The sequence below is a fragment of the Cynocephalus volans genome, chromosome 1, assembly GCF_027409185.1.
Source record: "Cynocephalus volans isolate mCynVol1 chromosome 1, mCynVol1.pri, whole genome shotgun sequence".
NCBI lineage: Eukaryota > Metazoa > Chordata > Mammalia > Dermoptera > Cynocephalidae > Cynocephalus > Cynocephalus volans.
The window spans coordinates 176,656,244-176,681,185 of record NC_084460.1 but is presented as its reverse complement, the minus strand read 5'-3'; the positions used below and the strand labels follow the sequence as shown (position 1 = coordinate 176,681,185).

Below are 24,942 nucleotides of genomic sequence, written 5' to 3'. Positions count from 1 at the left end.
TGAACTCTAATCCTCCTGTGCAATTTTAACTCTAATTATGGCACCTGTTATGAGACAGTGTGTCTCCCAACCCATGCATTTCTCAACATCCCTGAATTGAGTTATGTAGCAACGAGGGGGCACTCCTACTCAACGCCATAGAGGAGATATGAAGAGATAAGGCAGTCAGTGCTCTCCAATTCCCCAGGTCACTTAAGAGTTTATCCAGTATTAGATTACAATTCACTGTCCCTTGTCCTATGAGGAGCTGGATTCTGAATTCTAATGAAAATAATGAACTATCAAATTAAATTCCATCTTAGGAGAAAATTAGGCATTGGAAGCAAACTGACACGATGCTGACAAAGCGTTTTCAATCATTCAGGGTTCTCATAACTCTGATTGTTATCATGTCGTATTATCATACCATTTGATAAGTGAAAAAATTGAAGGTCAGAGAGATTGATTTATTTCTAAAGAATCCCAGGAGAAATTAGAATCAAAGCTGTAAAAATATTTACAGGCAGAGGTAACTTGTACAGGTAGTTCTGTAGTCCTCTTCCTAGCCCCTGAAATGATGTTGACCAAGGTACTCTCTGATTTGTATCTTAGGGACAATAAAATGTATCACAGTGCTTTTATGTGGCATGGATGGCAATAGCCAGTCCTCCCACAGATATCTACCTACTTTCTATAAACACAAAGATGTTCATATTGGTCAGGCTACAGGGTGGACTACTGTCCTGGTTTTACCATTAAAAGTCCTACATTCTGTGATACCTTTCAGTCCCAGGCAAATCACGCTGTTTGGTCACCCTCGTTGCCAACCAGAAATGTCCTCCACATTGCAAATACACATTGATTTTCCTTTCTTGTTGTTCTTCCTGGTTAATTTACTTTTTTTGTTATTCACACAAATTACCCTTGCTTAATTTCAGCATTTATTATTAAGCCCCATCATTACTCTTTGTTAATACTTTGGACTTATTATAAACCAAAGACAACCATGGGAAGAAGTGTGTAAAGAGCAAATTATACCTCACTTGTCTGAAACCACAAAAAATAATAGGGCAAACAGTTAAAGGTACTCTAAATATATATTACAAAGTTATAACTATAAAAACCTGCTTAAAACACAGGTTAGATCATGTTAATATTCTAGGCAAATCTCTGGACTATCTCCTCATTACCCATTGCCAGTTAAAACTTACACTCATTTATTTGTTCATTTCATTAACTGATTACCTCGTATGTGCAATGTGTTGTACAGTTGCTGAGACTATAAAGACAAATAAGACAGTTTGGTCTTATTGTTCAAAAAGAGAGACATATAAATAAATTAGTGCCAAAAAAAGATCAAGAGATGCTCTGCTGTACGACTGGAGCACAAAAAAAAAAAAAAAAAAAAAAAAAAAGTAGAGAAAAAGTTTAGCTGTATTCCAGGAATATCTGTCCCATATTGACCAATATGTTACAAATTTTAGTCTTTTTTAATGCTCTGCCTATTCCCTCACATCTCAAAAGTCCACATGTCCATCATAACTAAGCTTAAAAAGTTTAGGAAGCATATCTTAACGTTACCCCAATCAAGACTTACTATTCACTTGTCTAAAATTCCATAAAAAATAAAATTTATTTTATTATAGCAGATTTATTAATGTATTTTTGGCTGGTAACCTATTTCGAATAATAAAGATGGTTACCTCACACCATAAACCCAAACAATTTCTAAATGCATTACTACACTAAATATTTAAAAATCAACAGAAAAAATATTAGGTGATATTTCTTGCTTTCTTACTCTGAACGTTCTAGCCAATGCAATAAGCCAAACAGAAATGATAAATATTTGAAGATAATTACATTATGAGAAAACTCAAAATAATAAAAAGGAAATTAAAATACAAATCGTATGGGAAGGCATGATGTAAATACACATGCAAAATAAAATCAATAATAACAAAAAAAGAAAATATAATAAAAGACCAAATTCAACTGTGAAAAAAACTCCTAAAATATCTAGGAAAAAATATTAATGTGTGACTTGTTTTTGAAAACTATAAAATAAAACTAATAAGTATAAATATCTTAATATAATTGTTCTATGTTCTTAAATAGGAATATAAGCTTTTTAGTATTTTCAAAAAATGTAAATGATTAATGATACTCTCAACAGAATTCCAATTAATAAACAAGAAAATATTTCAGGAAAATATTATGTAAGAGTTGCTGGACCCTATAGAAAGGGTCATTTTCTCAGCCAGTGTTATAACCAGTATAAACACAATGTGATACTATGTATACAGAGACAGAGTGGTCTATGGAACAGGAAAGTCTAGAAATTAAATTATATAATAATTTAATATATGACAAAGGTAGTGTAACATATTAGTATAAAATTACATACATATATAAATATGTATAAATTTATAATTATAAATAGCATGTATGCACATAATTATATATAGCTATATAGTTGTATTAGCGTTTCCCCTAATACCATACAACAGAAGAAATTTCACATGGATTAAATAACTAAATTATTAAAAAATAAAAAATTTATAAAAATCTTAATAGCAATTATATAAGCAAATATTTATCAATTCTGTGGTAACGGAGAAAATTTTAATTGTAAATACTTCAACAGTCCCACATAGGCTAGATTCTGTTACTGTAAAAAAGAGTTCCTCCCCAAAATTGAGGCTTAAAGTCTCCGGCCAGAAAGTGAAACAGGTGACTTCTGCTTACACGTCATTGAACAGAACAAGTCACACAGTCCCACCCAAATCCAAGTTAGGTGCAATTCACCCAAACATTCAGAAGGGAAAGAACCAGAAATATTAATAACAACTACAAATGTTTAATGTTTCAGAGGAAAAGAATCTACATATTTGACATAATAAAAATTTAGAGGTTTATTTGCCTAAAAATCTAATCAGTATTAAGAGCTAAATAATAAAATGAGAAAAAATTTGCAATAAAAATGGCAAAGGTTTTATATCCTTATGAATAAGAAAGTAATTTAGGTCAATAACAAAAACAATGATATCTCAAGATATAAAAAAGGCAAAGGACAGGAACAAGTAATTTAAAATTACAGATGTGTAAACAGATAGTAAATAAGTTCTAAAAATTAATCTCATCAGTATTCAACAGGATACAAATTAAAGCAATAATAAATGCTTTCTTTCACAAATTGTCTTAAAACCAGATTCTGAGTGAGGCTGCAATTCAATCGAGCATTTCTATGCAGTGGATGTAAGTATGAATTGGTCAGCCCTTGCTTCTGCATGTCAATTTAGCATTATGGAACAAAAGCCAAAACTATTTGCACCTATGACCTAACAATTACATTTCAAGTCATTTTTCTTTCTCCCAGTGAAATCATGGAAAACACCAAATGCCAGTCATAATAGGATTTATAACAGTGAAGAATTGACAACTTACACAAAAAAGTGGGATGGGTTAAGTAAACCATGATGTATCCAGGCAATGAAATATTAGACAACCATGCAAACGTGGGTTGTTTTCAAAAGAGATGCTTATGGCATAGAGCTATGTCAGAATGGCATAGATGACAAGAATGGCAGAAGATGACAGGATAGTATCATCTTAACTACTTCAAAGAAAATTCAGGTGTGTGTAGAATTCACTAAACTGTTAACGGTGATTGTTTCAAAGTGGTATGATTGTATTTTGTTGCTGTTTTTTTCTTTCTTTCAACTTTTTGCCCAACTTATATGTGTGTGTGTGTGTGTGTTTAAAATAAAATTATTTAGAATTTTAAAAAAAATATTTACATACACACCAGACAGCAGGGAACACTGTGAGAGTTCACAGAGTGCAGTATATTTTTAAATATATGTAAATAATCAGTAAAGTGGACTTTCAGATTTTAGAACTTTTAAAGTAAATAATGTGTGTTTCAAAGGTTCTAATTTGCAGCATTCTAAACACAGATCCCTCTGTGACATGATGTTTAACTGTGCTCTACTTTTGATCAACTTGTAGCTTTCCAGGACACATGTACTAGTCAAACTTCCTGGGACCTAACTACTTCACAAAGATTTTCTCTGAGAAATAACTTTCTTCAAGTTTATTCATTATTCATGACAATGCAAGCTCTCAGTTCATTTTATAGTGCTGGATCTCAGAATGTAATGGTGAGCAACCTAGAAAGGTATGCTCTACTGAAACACCTGGATTCTGGGATAACTTGATGAACAGTAATAAATACACAGTTTTGGGTGGAGACTTTAAAGGAAGGGGATTGTGGTAAATAATTAAGTGTTTATATCTGAGATTCTGCATCTTCTTAGGTGTTCCAAGACACTATTGTCACCAGTATACCATTTTGCACAATTTTTTAAATCGGTAAATAAAAAATTTTATTAAAAGGATTTGTTTTTTAATTTTCAAATACCGGAACACTTGGAAATATATAAGGATTTTTTTTTTAATGGAAATTATTAAGAAATAAAAATAAGAAGAGAATATAGCAAAGTATATTGTATTTTTAAATACAATATTTTAAAATAGTATTTATACAGTATTTTTAAATATTTACATTAAATGTTGAGTGGGCACCCCACTCGAAACATATCTGTTAGATAGGATTGGTTAAAAGGTGTTCTTTTTCATAGAAATACAGAACACCTTCATGTTTAAGCTATTTTTGTAAATTGGAAAAAGGAGGTAAAAATTGATGGCATAATTAACATTAATTTTTCAAAAAAAGTGTCATAATTAGAGGGTTTGTATTTCTGATCAAGAACCTAATATCTAACTTTTCATTGAAATGAGCATAAAACAAGACTAAAGACTGAAAATTATTTTAGTCCCCAAAAGAGCAGGACTCTGGATAAAATTTTTCAAAATGTGTTCCTCAGGACAACAGTTCCTCTGCATGTCACAGTTCCCGGAAAACTGGCCTAGAATCAAATGAATTTGAGGAACACTGGATTAAACAGTCAAATTGCTTTCTTTACTGCAGGACTTCTGAGAGACGCATATGTATGTCATTGCGTGGTGTGAATTTCCAAGAGGGATGATACTAAGCAGTACTCAAACATTTGACCGCTAAACTCCTTTTGTGTGCAGCATCTCAGGGGTGAAATCTACACACCCACATTGGAAAATCCTGCTCTGTTGGAGCTGGGCACTTCCATTTGTTCTGGCTTCAGACATCAGTGCTCATCTGTAACAACAATATTTCCTTCTCAGCAAGAGGAAACTTTAGCTTGAAAAATGGCAGAAATAGACAGGAATTAAACTAGGGAACTGGGATGAAACACATAACATAGCTTTTCTAGAACTATAGGTTGTGAACTTGGGATATTCCATTTATTTAACTCATATGTAGATAAACAAAACTGTGAGAACTTTAACATGACTATTTGCCATTTAAATGAGATGTTAAATGCCAAAAATGTAACTCTTCTCAAGAGATATTAAAGCAATCAGAGACTTGAATAAAGTTTGGCATGCATTCTTTGGCAATATTCCTGGTCCGTGTCTGAAATCTGCAGCTGAATAGCAGATGAGCCATTGCTCCATAATATTAAGGTGCTGGCAGCCTGATGAAAAGTGAGCATTCAGAGAAGATCAGAGCTTTGAAAGTGCTTGGGGACAATGGGCCATAATGGTTGGGAGAGAATGAGAAATCACTGCTAGAAAGGCAGTAATGGGGCAAGTCAGGCAGTCTCACCGCATCCTTTAACAACTACCCTCTTCCTTTCCTACCTCTTTCGCAGGCCTTCTTGTCTTGGCAGAATAAACTACTTTGGGGCATAGTGTTAAGGCACAGGGAAGAGAATCAGTTCAACCAAATGACCAGTTTTGGGAGGACAATGTACTATGTCCAAATCACTGCCTTTAGTCCTGGCAGAGAGGCAATTTTCAATGAACCCTCTCCCTACCCTAGAGGAATAGGCAGGCTCCAGGCTTAAGATTAAATGCCAAATATATAGTAGAATCCCCCAAATATGTAGTAGATTTTGCTATCAAGACAGAGGGCAAGTTCACCTCTGACCAGAAGAAATCAGGAAAGATTCCATGTAGGAGGGGACAGAGTGGGCTTCTTGATTTGTTGATGAAGTAATTGACTGCTGTACATAGTTTCCTTTTCTGCAATCTACCATGAGTAGTGCCATCTATCCCAATAGACTGGTGCATTAGTCAGGGATGTCCAGAGAGACAGAACCAATAGCATATTTGTAGAACTATATGAAAGGGAATTTATTAGGGGAATTGGCTCACACGATTATGAAGGCTGAGGAATTCCACAATAGACCATCCATAAACCGGATGCTGTGTGGCTCAGTCCAAGCCTGGAAGCCTCAGAACCAGAGAAGTGAATGGTGTGATTCTCAGTCTGAGGTCAAAGGCCTGAGAGCTGGAAGTGCTGCTGGTGTAAATCCTGGAACCCAAAGGCTGAAGACTCTGAAGTTCAGATGTCCATGGACAGGAGAGAAGAGTGTATTTCAGCTCCAGTGGATAGAGAAAGAAAGATTTACCTTTTCCTCTGTTTTTGTTCTCTCTGGGCCCCCAGGAGATTGGATGATGCCTGCTCATATTGAGGGTGGATCTTTCCCACCCTGTCCACTCAGGCTCACATGCTAGTCTCTCTGGAAACACCCTCATAGACAGACCCAAAAATAATGCTTTAGCAGGTTTCTAAGTATTCCTTAACCTAGTTGACACCTAAAATTAAGTCACAACTGGATACTGATGAGGGCAAAAAAACAAGTGTTTTTCTGTTTGTTTGTTTGTTTTATCTTTGTATCCTCCACTATTGCTAGCATAGTCTTAGATACTAATAGATAGCCAATAAGGTTTCATGAATTTAACTGAACATTGAATAACACTAGAACAAGAGTACCTTCAGCTTTGGATAGTTGTTTTTGTTTTTAATGTGAAACTAAAATTTATTTTTAAGAAAAATTACTGCGTAGTATCTGCTAGACTACCCATAACCCATAACATTCCTCTTGCTGGCTACTTCTGAAGCCCATCAGTAATTTCTGCTCCATAAACATATTTTCTTCCTCCTCAAAGGCCATTCCTCCTGAGTGATCTCAAAGATCTCTTTCAAGCAACAAGGAGAGAGCTTGGATGTGGTTACTATCTCAGGGGTGACATCAAACCCCATTCTCCCTCTTCAAAGGTCACCAATATCTGAAGACACTTGCAGCAGGTTGGATTACGGCCAGACCATTGAGGCTGTTCTTGCCCTTACCCATAGCTCTGTCCTTATCCAGGACTTCCTGAAAAGTAAAAATCCAGATTCTCCTTGTTCATTTATTCATTTTTGATTAGGTCAAGGAATGCCTTCTTCTGTCCCAAATTCTTCTAACAGGAGATCTTTACCAAGGTAAAGTTGGTCTCCAAAAGTAAAACAAGAAGAGAAACCTGAGTGAGGAAGACAGCATTTGTCTAAGGGAAGCTTTGAATTTAAATGTGTAGCCTTGAAGTTAAAGGTGCAGTAAATACAGGCCTATAGTAAATTGCTTATGATGTAATAAACTAAAATTATGGATGCAGCAATAAAGAGAGGCAATATAATATTGTATATTTAAGGAGCAGCTATCAGCAAAGAAATAGATCAAATTGCCATCTTGTTTTCTGTTGATAGCTTCTAGAGTGGTTATTATTCCATAGTAATGCAAAACAGGAGTCAACACTACTGAAGCTTTCCATTTCTTGATTTTCAGCTAATGGCTTAACTTTCCTTCCAGGGTGACCTAGCAATTTGTCACAATGAGCACAGCAGCTAGTTAAGGGAGTGAATAGGTTTTGACGAATATATACAATAATATCCTGGCCCTGTCATATTAAGAATAAAATAGAAAAATGTAATAAACAGAAAACACCAGTGTGTTGTGTAGTATACCTGCAGAGTCCAAGGGAGGACATCCCCTTCAACCCGCTGGAGGTTCTCTGAAAAATCATCTGACAGAAACAGATTAATATGAAGAAAAGACATGACAAATTTTATTATATCATAGTTTTACATGACACAGGGCCTTCAGAATGAAGATCCAAAGATATATGGAAAATTGTTCATATATATGCTTAGGTTCTATGAAGCAGGCATAACCATGTAGAAATGTAATTGGACAAGAAAAGTATGATTTAATGCTCTTATGAATGGGGAAACCCAGCAAGGCCTCTCTGTTCAGATTCTTTTTGGCCTCTCTGTGTAGCATTCTTTCCTGCAAAGTATGGGGCAGGACGCTTTCTGGAATGGGGGTCTTCTGACATACGATTGGACAAGGTAGGTTAGATAATTTCTTTATGGCTAGCTCCAAGACAGAGAGGCAGGGGGTAAGATTAGAGTATATCTATGACCCATCTTGGGGAAGAGGAAATAGTTTCCATGGCTTGCCTCAGAGGAAAATGAGGCTGAGAGACAGGTGGGCAGGAGAAGGTCAGAGGAAAACTTGCTTTGGAGGCTGCTTCTGAGGCCTTCCCTTTGTGCTATTGCTTTCTGTGCCCCAACACAGCTATGTGCTGTGTTTGCAAAATCATATTACAGAGCTAGAAATTACAATTTGAAATACTAAAATAACATTTTTCAAAGAAGAAAGAAATACAATGATTGAAGTCAGCCAATATTGAAACTTTCTTAAGACAATCAGGATACTGTATTAGTTTCCTATGGCTTCCGTAGAAAATTAGCACAAATTTGGTGGCTTAAAACAACAATATATTCTCTCACAGTTCTAGAGACTAGAAGTCTGAAATCAAAGTGCTGACAAGGTCCCACTTCCTTTTAAGTTGTAGAGAACATGCAGTTTCTTGTCTCTTTCAATGACTATTATGCATTAGTCCACTTCTGTTGCTTATAACAAAATACACGGAAGTGGGTATTTTATTTTTTAAAAATGAAATTTATTACTTACAGTTTCAGAGGCTGGGAAGTCCAAATTATGGGGAAAACATCTGGTAAATGTCTTTTTTGGTGGTGATGCAGGGTACCACATTGTGAGAAAGGCAGGAGCAGAGAGAAAGAGACTCTCACACATTCTCTTTTTAAAGCCCTCAGAACAATGCCCATGACCACCATTATTAATCTATTCACTCATCTATTGCCTCTTATTGCAATAGCCTATTACTGCAACAGTTCCAAGGGTAGACCTCCCTCTTTTTTGCTCTTGTCCTTCTCCTTTCAGTCAATTCTTAACGTAGAAGCCAGGATGCATCTCTTGAAATATGTTGTATCATTTTACTACTCTGCTCAAAGCCCATGGTGGCTCCCCATCTCACTCAGAATAAAACCTGCAATCTTGTTATGGCCCATAAGGTCCTCTGTGATCTGCTCCAATCTACCATCAGTTCTCTGGGCTCATCTTTTACCAGTCTAAGCCTTGCTCACCCAACTTCAACCTCACAGTTCTTCAAATACAAAACTAGGCAGCTTTCACTTTAGAACATTTTGTTCCCTCTGGCTGGAACACTCTTCCTCTAATATATTCGATGCAGTTTCTTCACTTCCTTTAGGTTTTTACCCAAAAGTTGCCTTCACAGTAAGGACTTCCCTGGCCTCTCACCCTGACATGTCAATACCCTTCTTCATGTTTATGATCAGTTCCCCTTTTAGAATGAAAGCTCTAAACATCAGATTTTTGTCTCTTTTTTTCACTGGTGTTTCCTCAGTACAGTACCTGGCTCATACTAGGCTAGGCATTTTAGAAATAAATGAATAAATAAGTCAATGAATCACTGAATGAATAAATGAGTGCTTTAATAGAATCGTGGACAAAACAAGTAACTTCAAGTTGAAGTGAAAAAAAAACTAAATATATGTGGGGTGAAATTCTATTGGATTTCTGAAATGGTTATTATTGGAATATATTCATCATAACAAGGTAAATTGAGTCAGAACAATATATTTCTTTTACAGGAACAAGATTGAATATTATTATTTTCCTGTGTTTTTTCAAATCATTAAATGAGGTGGTATATTTATATCAGATAAAAGAGACTTGAAGCCAAGGAAAGTAAAAAAAGACAAGGAAGGTTATAATATAATGACAAAGGAACCAATTCAATAAGAGTATATAACAATTCTAATTATTTATACACCAAACTCTGGAGCACACAGCTGTATAAAGCAATTCCTGGTGAACCTAATGGGAGACACCGACTCCAGAACAATAATAAAGTGGGGACTGTAACACCCCACTTTCAGCAAAGGACTGATCATCCAGACAGAAAATTAACTACGAAACATCAGAATTAATCTCTACTATAGGCCAACTTGACCTAAAACATTTCATCCAACAGCTGCAGAATACACATTCTTTTCAGTAGCACATGGAACATTCTCTAGAATAGACCATATGTTAGGACACAAAACAAGTCCCAACAAATTTTAAAAAATCAAACTCAACTACCTTATCTGACCACATTGGAATAAAACTAGAAATCAACAACAAAAGCGACACTAGAAACCATATGAATACATGGAAATTAAGCAATATGCTCCTAAACTATGAGTGGGTCAAAGAAGAAATCAAGAAGGAAATTTAAAAAGTCCTGGAGACAGATGTAAATGAAAACACAACATACCAGAATCTAGGGGAAACACTGAAAGCAGTTCTAAGAGGGTATTTTATAGCAATAAATGCCTACATCTAAAAAGAAGAAAGACTCCAAATAAACAATCTAACATTGCACCTAAAGGAGCTATAAAAACAAAAACAAACCAACTCCAAAATCAGTAGAAAGAGAGAAATAACAAAGAGCAGAGCAGAAATAAATGAATTAGAGATTTAAAAAAGAATACAAAAGACCAATTTTATTAGTCTGTTTCTGTTGCTTATAACAAAATACCCAGAACTGGATATTTTATAAAGCAAACAAAATTTATTGCTTACAGTTTCTGAGGCTGGGAAATCCAAAGTCCGTCCAGTTGTGGCAACAGTGACCCAGGGCTCTCACATTGCAAGATAGTGGAAGCAGAGAGAAACTCTTCATGCTCCCCTTTTAAATCCCTCAGAAACAAGCTCATGACCATCATTTTTAATACATTCATTATGGCAGAGTCCTACAATCTAATCAGCTCTTCAAGGCCCCACCTTTCAATTACCATAACAGGATGTTCCACCCTTTTAACAATCACAGTGGGGCAAAGTTTCTAATATGTAAAACTTGGGGGGTCACAATTCAAGCTTCAGTGAGTTTTGGGGGGGACATAATTCAATCAACAAAGAGTTGGTTTTCAAAAAGATAAAATCAATAAATCTTTAACTAGACTTTTGAAAGAAGAAAGACTCAAATAAAATCAGAAATGAAAAAGGGAACATTATGACTGATACTATGGAAATACAAAGAATCATAAGAGACTACTATGAACAACCACAAGCAAACAAACTGAAAAACCTAGAAGAAATGGATAAATCCCTGGATACATACAACTTACCAAAGTTGAATCATAAAGAACTGGAAAATGTAAACAGACCAAAAATGAATAATGACATTGAAGCAATAACAAAAGATCTTCCAACAAAGACAACCCTGGGACCAGATAGCTTCACTGCCACAGTGTACAGAACATTTAAAGAACTAAAAATATTTCTTCTCAAACTCTTCTGAAAAGTTGAAGAGGAAGGAATAATTCCAAATGCATCTAGAGTCCACCATTACCTCATATTAAAACTGGAAAAAGATACAACAATAACAAAAAAAAGCTATAGACAAATATACCTAATTTTCACAGACACAAAGATCCTCAACAAAATACTAGCAAACAGAATTGAGAAATACATTAAAAAGATCATACATCTTGATCAAGCGGGATTCATCCCAGGGATGCAAGGATGGTTCAACATACACAAATCTACAAATGTGTCACATCACATCAACAGAATGAAGGAAAATGAGATACGATCATTTCAATAGATGCAGAAAAAGCATTTGATAAAATCTAACACCCCTTCATGACAAAAACACTCAACAAATTAGGTACAGAAGGAATGTACCCGAGCACAATAAAGACCACATATGACAAACCTACAGCTAATATCATTCTGAGTGTACAAAAATTGGAGGCTTTTTCTCTAAGATCTGGAGTAAGACGGGGATGCTCACTTTCTCTGTTCTTATTCACCATAGTACTAGAAGTTCTAACCTGTGCAATAAGGCAAGAGAAAGCAATAAAAGGTATCCAAATAAGAAAGGAGGACGTCAAACTATATTTGCAGATGACATGATCACATACGTAGAAAACCATAAAGACCCACCAAACAATTACTAGAACTAATAAATGAATTCAATAAAGCAGCAGGATACAAAATCAACACACAAAAATCAATAGACTTCTTATATGCCAACAATGAAATAGCCTAAGAAGAAATCAAGAAAATAATCCCATCTACAATAGCTACCAAAAAAAATAAATAAAATACCTAGGAGTAAGTTTAATGAAGTAGGTGAAAGACCTCTACAATGAAAACCATAAAATATTGGTGAAAAATTGAAGAGGACCCAAATAAATCGAAACATATTCCATGTTCATGGGTGGGAAGAATTGACATCATCAAAATGTCCACATTACCCAAAGCAATCTACGTGTTCAATGCAATCTGTACCAAAATACCAATGACATTCTTCATGGAAATAGAAAAAAATTATCTTAAAATTTGTAAGGAACCACAAAAGACCCAATATAGTCAAAGCAATCTTGAACAAAAAAAAACAAAGTTGGAGATATCACATTTCCTGACTTCACAATATACTACAAAGCTACAGTAACAAAAACAGCATGGTACTTGTTTAAAAACAGACAAATTCACCAATAAAATAGAATAGAGAGACCTGAAATAAATCCACCCACTATGGCCAACTGATTTTTGACAAAGATACCAAAGATATACATTGGGGAAAGGATAGTCTTTTCAACAAATAGTGCTGGGAAAATTGGATATCCACATGCCAAAGATTTGAACTAGACCCCTATCTCTCACCATACACAAGAATCAACACAAAATGGATCAAAGACCTAAATTTAAGCCCAGAACTATGAAACTACTAGAAGAAAACATAAGGGGAACACTTCACAAAATGGGAGTGGGCAGTGCTTTTTTGAGCAAGACTGCAAGGACATAGGCAACTAAAGCAAAAATACATAAATGGGACTACATCAAACTAAAAAGCTGCTGCACAGCAAGGGACACTGTCAACAAAGTGAAAAAACAACCTACAGAATGGGACAAAGTGTTTGCCAGCCACATATCACACAAGAGGCTAATATTCAAAATATATAAGGAATTTAAATGACTCAACAGCAAAAAATAAATAAATAAATAACCCAATTAGAAAATGGCCAAATGATCTGAACAGACATTTCTCAAAACAAGACATACAAATAGCTAACAAGCACATGAAAAAATGCTCAACATCACTAATCATTAGGGAAGTGCAAAATAAAACCACATTGAGATATCATCTCACTCCAGTTAGAATGGCTATTACCAAGAAGACAAAAAAATAACAAATGCTGGCAAGGATGTGGAGAAAAAGAATGCTTCTACACTGCTGGAGGGAGTGTAAATTGGTATAGTCATTGTGGAAAACAGTATGGAGTTTCCTCAGAGAACTAAAAATAAATCTACCCTACAACCCAGCTGTCTCACTACTCAGTATGTACCCAAAATAAATGAAATAAATATTTCAAAAAGACACCTTCACTCCCATGTTCATTGCAGCACTATTCACAATAGCTAAGAGATAGAATCAACCTAAATGTTTATCAATGGATGAATGGATAAACCAAACAAAAAAACCAAAATACCTGTGGTATATATACACAATGGAATACTACACAGCTATTTAAAAAAAATGATATCCTATCATTTGCAGCAACATGGATGGAACTGGAAACCATCATGTTAAGTGAAGTAAGTCAGGCACAAAAAGACAAATACTGCATGACCTCATTCATATATGGAATCTAAAAAACATAAAAGTGGCTCTTATAGAACTAGAGTATAGAGTAATGTTTACCAGAGGCAAGGCGGGAGAAGGAGGAAAAGTGGTGGACTAATAGGTACAAAACTATGCTATCTACCCTAAGCCAATCGTTGTGCAGTATATGTATGTATTGAATACAACACACTGTACCCAAGAATTATGTACAAATAAATGTTAAAATATTTTGAATAAAACAAAAACAAAAAAATATATAAATAAAGTAAAAAATTAAAATTAAATAAATATAAAAACAAATGAGAATTCTACCACTGAACCACCAATGCAAAATATAAAAACAAATGAGATGGACTCCCTGGCACAATGGAACATTGTTTTTCTTAAATTCTTTTTTGGGAGGAAGGGGGTAAATTTTATAATTCCCACTCATCACCTAGCACAAACCTCATTCAGAGGAAGCTAAAACGGAAACAACAGGCAATGGTAGAATTGTTTTCTCTTTAAGGCATGTGCCCATAACAAGGGCCTCAATTTCTACTATGTTATACTGACTTTTATTGGAATAGTAAATAAAAATAGCTCCATGGAAATAGTAATTGGAAAGCAGGTTAAAAAGTGGGTTATCAAGTATCCTTAGAACCTAAAAAAGAAAGAAAAATATCAGTGGAAACTAAAGCCAGACTGGTTTTTCTTCATATACAGATTGCTGAGCCCCATCCTTTTACATTATGATTCTGAACATCTGGTGTAAGGTTTAGGAAAACTTTGGAAACCATTGCTTTGGGCTTACCTTAGGTAAAATCATAAGCAGCACGGCATTTGGTCTTAGGCTTGCTCAAGTCCTACCCTTTATCTATAATGATCGTATTGTTGGCCCAACAGTAGTAAAGTTTGAGATTATGAGCAATTATCTTGTAAGTCTAGATGAAATTGTGTGGTGCAAGCTGCAAGCCCTTACTTGACCACAATCCTCCCTTGAAGGCAACCTGCTCCATGTGTAGGATCTTGCCATCTGTTATGTCTGTTTGTGTCCAGGCAAAATGCAGCAAACTATGTCCTAACTTAACCTCATAGCAGAAGCCAGCCCAGCAGAGACAGAAACCCTATCATAGTAATGGAACTCTGCTACCGAAAGTGAGATTTCATGTGAATTCCTCTCTGCTTATCTTAAATGACTGTGCCATAAAACCAGAATCTTGCTAGAAGAGAATATTATTTGCATAGGTGCAATTTCTATTAAAGTTGTCCATTTTCAATTTCAGAGCTCTTGGGTTTGAAAAAGAAGGTGATAGTGTTAGGCCACTAGGGCTGCCATAACAATAGCTCACAGACCAGGTGCCTTACACATCATAAATTTATTTTCTCACATTTCTGGAAGCTGGAAGTCCAAGATAAAGGTGTCAGCAGAATTGGTTTCTCCTGAGGTGGAGATTAGGGCCCATCCTAGCAGATTCATTTTAATTCACCTTTTTAAGGGCTTTATTTCCAAATACATTCTGAGGGATTAGGGTTTCAACATATGAATTGCGGGAGGTGGGGTGGAGGTGTATAATTTAGCCCAAACAATGATGTTTCAAAAAAAGTTGTTTTTGAGTTTTAAAACTATTCCAGCATTTGAGCAAACACCCTACTATTTCACCCCCTTTGTTTAATGACTATGTGTGGCACCTTTTCCCAAGTTAGGAAGCACAGAATATAAAGGATAGAGCCTTTAAGCATTAGCTTTATTTGTACCAACATCTATCCTTCCCAGCAAAGTACACTGGGAAAAATCAAGAAAAGAAGCCCACTGAAAATAAAGCCTAAATGTGCACATTTATTAAAAAAAGAAAAGGCATTCATTTTTTAGAACTCCTATCTACTTCAGTGTTTTCAAGAAATATGATTTTACCTTTATCATCTTAAATGGCACAAATATTCACATAGGAAGTCAGAGCATGACTCAAAAAAACCCAACCTCTTCCTCTTTCTGACCCTTTTCTTGGAAAAGGTGTCTAGATCATCCTGTGGGTGACATCAGGATGCAAAAGGAAGGGGATGGAGAAGAGGCGGGGGGGGGCATATATTAATGATGCCCGTGGACCCTGGCTCAAGCTTCTTGATGGTGATAAGACAGAGGGCTGGTGTGTGGTCTGCACTCATTCAACTCGAATTGCATCATAGAAAAGATAACATGTCATTTAGCAATAACCCCCATGCTTCAGGTACAAATGAGTATGACTGTACGTGATAAAATGGAACATGGAAGTCTCAGGCCTGCTGATTTTGAGGTTTCTCACCCTCCTGTGCTCCATCTGCCATGCTCTACTTCTGAGAGTAGTGAGAAAGCGAGAGCAGAAAGAAAAATCTTGTTCTTCATTCTGAACTCTTCAAGTCCTGCCACATTCCCTCACCCACGGATCTGGCTTAGGAAATTGCAAACAAATACGGAGAGGGAGTCTCTCTTTACCTTTCTCCCTTGAGCCTAAGCTAGTTTCTTAGTTTTACTTTTCCTAATCCTTCCATGATCTATTGAATGTTTAGGAGTAGAAGTCATGCTCAGCTCAGCTCAAATGAGAGAGAGAGAGAGAGAAAGAGAGAGAGAGAGAGAGAGAGATTCATTGTAATTCTGCTCTTAGGGGGAAGACGGAAGGGGGAGAGGAAAGAGAGGTGCAAGAGCAGAGGAGGAAGAGGAAGTGAGGAATGAACAGGGTAGGGACTCCCACTCTCAGACAAATGGAACTTCCAAATAGCTGAGGCCAGAAGTTCCTTACATGGAGACTCCCAAAGACTTAAAATGCTTGACAGCCCACAATCATGAATCTCAGGGGAACAAAAGAAAAGGAAGGAAGGAAGGAAAGGATGAATCACGTAAGTGTCCCCAGATAGGTGTCCCTTTACTCCTCTTATCAAAGCCTCTGCATCTCAGTTTTGTCAAATCTGAAACTATGAAGAGGAGAAAGGGAGGAAGTGGCTGATCCTTCAGCAGTCTGCTCCCATGTGAGGTATTGATCTGGCTCTTATTAATAGCTTTCTCTTGTTTCTATCAGATCTCACTTTCTTGGTACTTATCCAGCCATCCACACACTTAACATCTCTGTAGGGTTTCAGATCGCTTTGGATAGCACAGTCATTGTAATGTCATTGGTAGTTTGATAAGGATTGCATTGGGGTTTTTGTATTTATCAGCAGCCCTCTCTAGGAGAAAAGGAAAAAGTGATGGGGTTTTGAGTTAATGATACCATTTGTAATACCTGTTTGGTGAAGGAATGAAAGAAAATTGCTCCCCAAATGGCAAAACAGAGTTCACCTACACACTACCTAATAAAAACACTGTAATTCTCTTAAACCTAGGTACATTCAGTTTTATGTAAAAGACAATTATATACCAAGGAATGATTTTGAGTGAGAGCAGGCAGTTCTACAATTGGTGCCAACTCCCCTTTTTATCTTCATTACCCATGTGTAATAATACCAACTTATTTCTGGGAGTCAATTGAGTTTTCAGGGCACTTTGACTGCGTTATATCACTTTCTTTAAAAAACAGTCAAGGCAGCATCACTAGCCCATATTTAGAGATGAAGAAGAACAGAAATGATCTGATCAAGTAAAAACATGCACAAATATATTGGTTGGAGAGTCAGACATTTGAAACTGTTATCCACTGCCAAGGCTTTGTGACCTCAAATGAACTGAGTAAAACGTGTAATATCCCTTTTCACTTTTTTATTTATAAAAACAGGAAAAATACCTTCTACCTTGAATGTTATAAAGTTTAAATGAAATGTATGTAAAAGATCTATTTCATCATAACTTTCCTGCTGGTACTTAAAAATCCTTCTCAAAGAGGAAGTAGGTAGACCAAGGTCCAAAATTCACCACTTCCATTGTCTATCGAGGCATCCTACCCCACACAGATTAACAGTGCTCACATCTGAACCAGTGATTGACTTTTTCCCTAAATAGTTGCAGCCCGAACGTCTTAAGATGCCTTGGTCTTCATAAGGATGGAAATTCTGAATACAACACAGTCACTGTGCATGAGGGCTCTCACTGTGTGGCTGGGGAGGCAGACAAGTAAACAAATAATTACTGTGAAAGCCCTAACACCAAACAGCCCTAGGTTGGGTCACCTTGACCATGGCAGTAAACCTACCTTGGTCTGGAGACCAAATGTCTATTATGTAAACTTACCACCCCATTGTCTAGAATCCACTATCAGTTCTGAGAGATACTGAAAATCTACCCCAGACTTCTTGCTTATAATCATCTGACAAAGGGAAAACCCAAATTCACTCGAAGAGAAAAATTTCCTAACATTGATTTCAGAACAAATGTCTAATATGGACCTTTAGGTAAAAGTTAACATGATCATATAACATTGTGATATCATTTTCAACTATGGTTTCTCAGAGAACAGGGAAATGATCTATACTTGAATGCCTCCTGTTATCAGTCTATAAAAGCCAGAAATATTTTTATAAGGAGTCAAAATAGTTCAATATAAACCTTCTTAGCTTTCACAATATGATACTGTAGTTGGTTATTTAATAGAGAAAGTTAGTTTAGCAGGAAAATTATAGATGTGCATATGTTTATTATTCTTTCAAAGTAGAATCAAGGTAATTTCTTTGAATTAGAGTCTGTCAGTTGGAGTTCTCTTTCTAAGAAAGAATATATATAAATTATACCCATGATGCTTATTTGTGGTTTTATTTTATTCTATCTTTTATTTTTTGGTGTCTGGTCAATACAGGAATCCAACCCTGGACATTGGTGTTATCAACACCACACTCTAACCAACTGAGCTAACAGGCCAGCCCTATTTTATTTTTAATTGACATGTAATAATTGTACATGTTTATGGGCTACAGAGTAATATTCTGATACATGTACATTTTGGGTGATGAACAAATCAGGTTAATTAGCATATCTATCACCACAAATATTTATCTTTTCTTTTAGATGAGAACATTTGAAACTCCTCTCTTCTAGCCATTTGAAAATACAGATTCCTAGCACTACTACAGAATAATAGAACTTTTTTTTCCTATCTAGAAGTAATTCCATATCTGTTAACCAACCTCTTCCTATACCCTCTCACCCACCCCCTGCCCCCAGCCTCTAGTAACCTCAGTTTTAATCTATTCTTCAGTGAGCTCAGTTTTTTAGCTTCTGCCCGTACCCTTCTGTGTCTGACTTACTTCACTTAACACGACGTCTTCCAGGCTCATCCATGTTGCCATGAATGACATTATTTCATTTTTATTTTTTATGGCTAAGTAGTATTTCATTGTGTATATATACCACATTTTCTTTATACATTCATCAGTTGATGGGCACTTAGGTTGATTCCACACCTTGGTTATTGTAAATAGTGTTGCAATAAACAGGAGGGTGCAGGTATCTCTTTGGTACACTGATTTCCTTTCCTTTGGATATATACTGAGTAGTGGAAGTTCTAATCATATGGTAGTTCTATTTTTAGTTTTTTGAGGAACCTCCGTACTGTTTTCCATAATGGCTGTACTACTTTACATTCCCACTAACAGTGTATAAGAGTTCCCTTTTCTCCATATCTTTGCCAGCATTCGGTTTTCATTTTATATATATATGAGTAAACAGAGAACTTTCAGCTCTTGCAAATCTGTCTATCATATACAAGTTTGGAAAAAAACCTATAGCTGACTTCTAGTAAGGAATTACTCAATGATGAGAGTAGATAAATAGGAGCCTGGTAGTTACAAGTGTTCAACATTCTATAGGCATCAATTAATAAGTATTTTTAAAGGAAAAGAGGCATACTGGTCAATGAAGTTAATGGAAATCCATTAAGAGAGCTTCTACTGTATGCCCTGTGTCTACTGATAATCTCAGGATGGCTTCTAAAGAGCATTTAGAATATACATTCAGCAATACTTACATTGTCTCTATCAAACATCAACATGTCAAGCAATGTCAGAGCTGAATTATCTGATGAGGCTTTAAGCACTAATATTTTGTATTGTTGCTTGTAGTGAGATCTTCAGGCTTAAAATGTCAGAGCCTAATCCATGTGTACTTGCCCAATGGAGAAACATATTTCCAGAGATAGGATGCAGGTTTGCTTTTTGGCACAACCAAACAGTCCATCAAAAAACAAAACAAAACAAACAAACAAAAACAATTCTCTGAATCTGCCCATGCACTTTGGAAAGTAGTAGAATATGACCACAGAGTCCTGAGCTTGGAAGCAGAGATAAAGTTTGAGTCTATAATGTCTGCTTCTAAGTAGAAAGCTCTTCTTTCTAAGGAAGGATGGTCCTACAAGGATACAGCTCTAATTATGGTTAGGTCAAGTGCAGTGTGATTCTTGTCCAAACCATAGAAAATCACTCTCCATATTATCAACTACATTTTCATGGTAGTAAATGTCTGGAATACATTTGCCATCCGAGAGGTGTTATACAATCCAACATTGGATTTAAAATTTTAAGCATACATATGCAACGAGACCTATTTATCTGCATGTGACACATGCTGATAAATTCAACTTTTAGCACTGGATTTGGGATCTTCCTTGACCATTTCTCAATTTATCATTTTGAGTTTTTTCTTTGTATAGTTGACATTCTTTTAAAAATTATGCATGAAACATGTGACTAATGCTTCTTATGCATCTCTTTTGCTTCTGCAGGAGGGATTTTTGAAACTGTGGAAAATGAACCTGTTAATGTTGAAGAATTAGCTTTCAAGTTTGCAGTCACCAGCATTAACAGAAACCGAACCCTGATGCCTAACATCACATTAACCTATGACATCCAGAGAATTAATCTTTTTGATAGTTTTGAAGCCTCACGGAGAGGTAACTATTTTCTCATTTTTTAAAAGATTTTTTGGGTAATATTTCTGCTCTACAAATCACCTTCTTTTCGCTACCTGCCCCTTTTTAAAGTGGACATCTTTATGCAAGTGGGTGGCAGGAAATTTTAGTCTTCGGCATCACTGATCAATGCAATCGGAACTAACCTAATGGATGTTGCCCCAAACAGTTTTCTGGGTCTTTCTGATTAGCTTACCCTTCAGTGTCCTCCACTCTATGATTAACCGGTTCAGCTGTGAATCGAAAATGTCAAGCTTGATCTGTTTTTCCTTACCGAAGTTGAGATACCACCGGGAAATTGTGCAGTGCAGTTAAAAAGAAAAACAACACTATGGAAGGTAGTACCCACAGAGCATGTGGAAATGCCCAGGACACACATAACTTGCACCCTGCATTTTAACAGGCTGTAAACTTCTGGGTTTACCGAGTATCTTCTCAACATTTTTTTTACTCCTTTTCACAAAATCATAAAAATATGAAGATTAAACCTGTGAGAACAATGTCTGCATTTCATTCTCTTTTTCTTCTGAACAAAAGCCAAGTGTGTAAAAAATCATCTAATTTATATATAGGCTGCAAGTTTTCTCTCATGGGAAGATTCATTTGAAAATTCAGGGCTTGTTTAGACATCCCCAGGACACTTCCAGGATAACTCTTTAAAGCAAGATAATATTCGATATACTTGAAGTTTGGCCTCTAACAAAGGCACTGTCTAGTCTCTAGATACAAGTGTTTTATGAATTGTTCATTAAAAACACACCAATAAATGGGTTACAGTAAACACCACGTTCATACTGATTTCCAAGTAGGTGAATCCTGGTTGTTTTCATATAGAATTAACCTAGTTAGATAATAGGATGTGTTACCTAATACACTCTCCTGCAAGAATTCTAGTGTTTTTTATAAACAAAAGATAAAACTTCTTTTTTTAGCACAGATGAAAAGTTAATAGAATAATGCTTTTTTTCCTATCTATGGCGTGACCTTAGTAGATTTTCTTTATTATGATAGATGGAGTGAGAGATATCATATAGGTCAGAGTTGTCTATGAACAAATAATAAAACCTTATATTTATGCCACACTTTAAAGTTTACAAGGTATCTTCAAATACATTATCTCTACAGGTTAGATATCTCTTGTCTTTCGCTCTCTCTGTCACACTCACACACACACACACATTATTGATCAAATACCATAGAAAACCAACCACATTTAGCAGTGAAACTTCAATGCACATTAAAATTGAAAGCACTCTTGTGATCTGAAATACCTGCCATACTTACAAATTAAACACCCCCAAAGCTTCTTAAAACTGGTAATTTGCTGGCAAACAAAATTCAAAAGGATTGATTTTCTGTCAAGTAATATTAGCATCCTAGAGCTAAATATTAGCAGGACTCTCAATCTATTACTCATGAGAGATAAAACACTAGTTCACATACTCTCATGCTTTTATTTTACCTGTCTAATGAAACACAACCAGAAAATAAGCTTTGAGGACAATGACAATTTTCACTTACAACACTTAATGCAGAAAACTATACTTCTTCATAGCTCATGTAGTAATCCTGTATGAAAGAGCTCAGTATCAGAAAGTTTTCCTTACGAATGACTAAATATTTACTGTACCTTAGATATCTACAACATGGCTATCAGAATTTTGTTAATTATTCTCTCTAAATCAGATCCATAAATTTACAGATCCATAAGGTTTTCCTACTTATTTTTATCTGTAGAATGACATTATTATTAAAATCAACACAATTTTGTGAATAAATTTAGCACTATTTAATTCTGATATTCATTATTCTCTCTTGGTAGTTCTAAATTCCTTTAAAATAGAATTGACATAAATTTGAAAATGAGTTTAAACTTATACTTAATGCCTGCCACCATAAGAGGTACTATTTTTACATGATTGTAGAAGACAAACTGCTCCAACCTTTCTGGAAGAGAATTTGGCTAATACATATCAGATAACTTAAAAATATTGGTAAATAATCAATGTTAATTATAGCTGGCAATTCAACCCCTGGAAATCTATTCTAAAAAAGTAGATTGAGATGCAAAGAAAAATATAAGAACTAAGATCACTGCTATAATATATTGCTTATAATAGCCACAATTTAGGAGCAGATTAATGTTTAATATTGTAGGAATGGTTGAATAACTAATGACACACCCTTGGAATGTTCTATTTTATAGACATTAAAAATATGCTTTTGAAGAATTTGTAATAACTTGGGTAAAAGACATGCTATCGTGTTAAATGAATAAAGCAATGTATCAAACTATATTTATATAATGCTTCCAATTTTCCTAAATATTAATAGATATTATCCCAAGAAAATTACAGGTCCTTTTTTTCTTGCATTTTAAGTATTTGAACTTCTCTCAACGAGTATGTATACTCTTATAATTAGAAAAGTAAACTTATAAATGAATTTTTAAATACATATTGGCTTGATTTCATTAGGCTACATGTTGGCTGATATTGAAGTAAAAAGGGCCATGGCCTTGAGCTGGGATTCCTAAGCTCTGGTTCAGCTCTGCTACTGTCCAGTGACTGTGACTCACTCCACTGTCTGTGAATGAGTGGGTTAGACCAAATGTCTCCGAAGATCCTTTTAGGCTGTGTTATTCCATTATTCTGTAATTAATTAGGTATCAGTACTGCTTATGAGCATTCTTCAGCAGAATTTCAATAACCTGAAACTCCTTTCTGAGTTTTGGTAAGACAGGAGCTAAAGCACTTTTCAGTCATCCAGAGGGTCTTTCTTCTGGATCCTGTGACCACGTTAATGGCTTTATTGCCACCCCACCATATGACAGAACTTAATTCATGTGACATTCATTTGGCAAATGGCTTGTTGGTTAGTTCAGTGTGCTCCTGGGTAACACTACACCAAGCAAGGGATTTAGACTCTATCTGATTAAAGATAATGAAGTGAGACCAGCAACTCATTTTTATTTGCAGAGAGCTGGCCCTGTGATGTATTGCTAATCAGTTCTACACTTACATCTATCAGTGTCTTGGTATCTCAAGAATATCGGAAGTTGGACTAAGCATATTTCCTCAATATACAGATGGGGAGTGTAGGGGATTCACCAATAATTAAATTAAAAAGGAATCCTGGAAGGAAAAGTTAAATTTATGGAACTCTCTTTCTCTCCTCCTTTCCCATCTCCTCTTGTTTTTGGACATCATCAGCATGTGACCAGCTGGCTCTTGGTGTGGCTGCTCTCTTCGGCCCCTCCCATAGCTCCTCCGTCAGTGCTGTGCAGTCCATTTGCAATGCTCTTGAAGTTCCACACATACAGACCCACTGGAAACATCCCTCAGTGGACAACAAGGACTTGTTTTACATCAACCTCTACCCGGACTACGCAGCTATCAGCAGGGCGATCCTGGATCTGGTCCTCTATTACAACTGGAAGACAGTGACCGTGGTGTATGAAGACAGCACAGGTATGGGTGGGATTCATGCAAGACCTCCCCTGGCCATGTCCTGTCTGAACAAAGGGAAACAAAGTATTCTACAAGCATTCAATATGTCAGGTGGAGCCCATGAAAATGCTCTCTTTATATGAAGCTAATTGAGTATTCTAAAGTAATTTAGGAATGCCGTGTATAGCTTATTCAAATCCATTGGGTTTGTTGATCCCTTCCTCAGCAAACTTAGAAGATTTCTTTAAAAGAAATATCACCTTATTGATATGTTATAATCCAATCAGAATATTAAAGATGTAATTTCATTTATCCAACTCTATTAGGACTGTAACCACAATAGAAAATGACCATGAAATATGATCCTAACTTGATAAGTAGCTATGTAAATGTCTAGACAAGATTCTAAAGTAGGTTAAGAAGAGGAATTCAGTTAGAGGTTGTCAAGCTAGGGCTAGGGCTCACAGACCCCTCAAGCCCATTGTACAGACTGGGTTACAAACCCTTTACATGCAGGTTCATGAGTCAGGTAATAGGAAAAGATCCTGGAAGCCGTGGGTAAAAAAATAATAGGCTTTATTCAGAGCTAGGTGCAGCCGCCCTAGTGGCCTCCTGGAGCTTCCCGAGAAGCATCATGTATCAGAGCCGTTAGTCCTTTATACTTAGGTCCATAACCCAGGACACCTGGGTGCCCATACGCAATTATATTAGACAGTAACCAAGAAACCAATAGGCGCACG

General features: G+C 35.9%; 1 protein-coding gene across 9 annotated transcripts in view; it reads left to right on the top strand.

Annotated features, from left to right (window-relative positions):
* Window positions 1-24,942, top strand: part of GRIK1 (glutamate ionotropic receptor kainate type subunit 1) — a 394,762-nt gene that overhangs the window by 219,124 nt on the left and 150,696 nt on the right. For 6 of the 9 annotated variants that reach the window (XM_063090129.1, XM_063090117.1, XM_063090122.1 and 3 more), the window contains exons 2-3: window positions 20,568-20,735; window positions 23,966-24,223. The exons of 1 other annotated variant lie outside the window; for it this stretch is intronic. In XM_063090129.1, the coding sequence (XP_062946199.1) occupies window positions 20,568-20,735; window positions 23,966-24,223 (426 nt within the window). The remainder of the gene's footprint in view (window positions 1-20,567; window positions 20,736-23,965; window positions 24,224-24,942) is intronic. 2 more of the 9 variants (XM_063090140.1, XM_063090136.1) reach the window with 1 other exon arrangement.